This window comes from Nematolebias whitei, chromosome 7 (genome assembly GCF_014905685.2).
Source record: "Nematolebias whitei isolate Nwh7 chromosome 7, NemWhi1, whole genome shotgun sequence".
NCBI classification, from domain to species: domain Eukaryota; kingdom Metazoa; phylum Chordata; class Actinopteri; order Cyprinodontiformes; family Rivulidae; genus Nematolebias; species Nematolebias whitei.
This window is the reverse complement of record NC_056504.1, coordinates 2,482,226-2,483,636: the sequence shown is the minus strand read 5'-3', so window position 1 is coordinate 2,483,636 and position 1,411 is coordinate 2,482,226. Positions and strand designations below refer to the sequence as shown.

The 1,411-nt window shown below is 41.2% G+C and overlaps 1 protein-coding gene across 1 annotated transcript in view; it reads left to right on the top strand.

Moving 5' to 3' along the window:
- plxnb1b (plexin b1b) overlaps window positions 1-1,411 on the top strand; it is a 169,376-nt gene that overhangs the window by 95,826 nt on the left and 72,139 nt on the right. Inside the window, exons 14-15 of the mRNA XM_037679067.1 lie at window positions 940-1,033; window positions 1,114-1,280. Of these exons, the coding sequence (XP_037534995.1) occupies window positions 940-1,033; window positions 1,114-1,280 (261 nt within the window). The remainder of the gene's footprint in view (window positions 1-939; window positions 1,034-1,113; window positions 1,281-1,411) is intronic.

Here is a 1,411-nt window from a genome sequence, read left to right as displayed (position 1 = left end):
GATGGATGGATGGATGGATGGATGGATGGATGGATGGATGGATGGATGGATGGATGGATGGATGGATGGATGGATGGATGGATGGATGGATGGATGGATGGATGGATGGATTGCTTACAGTTCAGACTGAATAGGACAGTATAATATCTATCCATCCATTTTGTTGAGTGATGCATTTATTTATTTAATCATTTATTTATTTATTACTTCATTCAGTCAGTCATTCATGGATTTATGCAGTCATTTGTTTAATTAATTTATTCATTAATTTATTATTTTATTCATACATTCATTCTATCATTGCATTTATTTATTTTTTTGCGCTTCTTCCTTTTGGGTCGTGGGGTCTAGTGTCTGTCTCCTTCAGTCACATGTGAGAGGCGGAGACTCGTCCATCACAGAGACACAGCGAGACAAACAAGACAACCATTCACATCTTCCTCACACCTAGGGACTGTTTAGAGTTACCAGTTAAACCAGGGCTGTCAAAAGGGTGCTGAAATTAAACCCTTTTTCAAACTAAGGGCCAATTTCAGAATCTACATTAACTCAATCTAAAAAAGTTCAATCTGGTCCTCTGGACATTCAAAAAAAAAAGGTGTTTGGAGTCTATTTCAAAACAGAAAAATGGGATCTCACTGGGAGCCAGTGAAGCTGCGGCTTCCCTGAACGTGGCCATCTTGGCATTATTTTTGGGTATAACTGGGACCTTGAGTACACAATTTCATTCCACCTCATGTACCACATGTGATGTGAATGACAATAAAGAACCTTGAACGTTGAACATAATTATATGTTAGAAAATATGATTAAACTGAAACGTGCGTGCTTCATAAATTACTGGTTTAATCTTAAACCTCTTTTTTGGGGGCAGAAATAAAATATGTATTTGGTTCATTTGCTGACTACATCCTTTGAAACAGGCCTGTTGTTTTTCAGTACTCATACTCGGCTCCTGTGGAAGAATACAATGCCATGGTTTATATTAAGAGGAGGAACACGTTTCATGTGGACAGCTCTCCACATCTCTATGGTAAGTTATGATGTGGTACTCCTCCTGACAGCATGTTTCAGTTTGAACATTAGAGTGATTTTTCCTCTCTGTTCTGTCAGTCACCCTGTACAACTGTTCTGTGGGTCGATCCGACTGCAGTCGCTGCCACACGGCAGATCAGAAGTACAGCTGTGTGTGGTGCGGTGGTGCCCATGCCAGATGTGTGTATTCAGGGTCCTGCAGTGAGCATGTACAATACACATGCCCGGCCCCCGTTATACTCTCTGTAAGTAGTTCCTCCCCATCATACACTTTGTGATTAGTTCCGCCCCATCACACTGTGATTAGCTCCTCCCTGTCACACATTGTGATTAGCTCCGCCTCATCACCCACTGATTAGCTCCACGCAATCACACA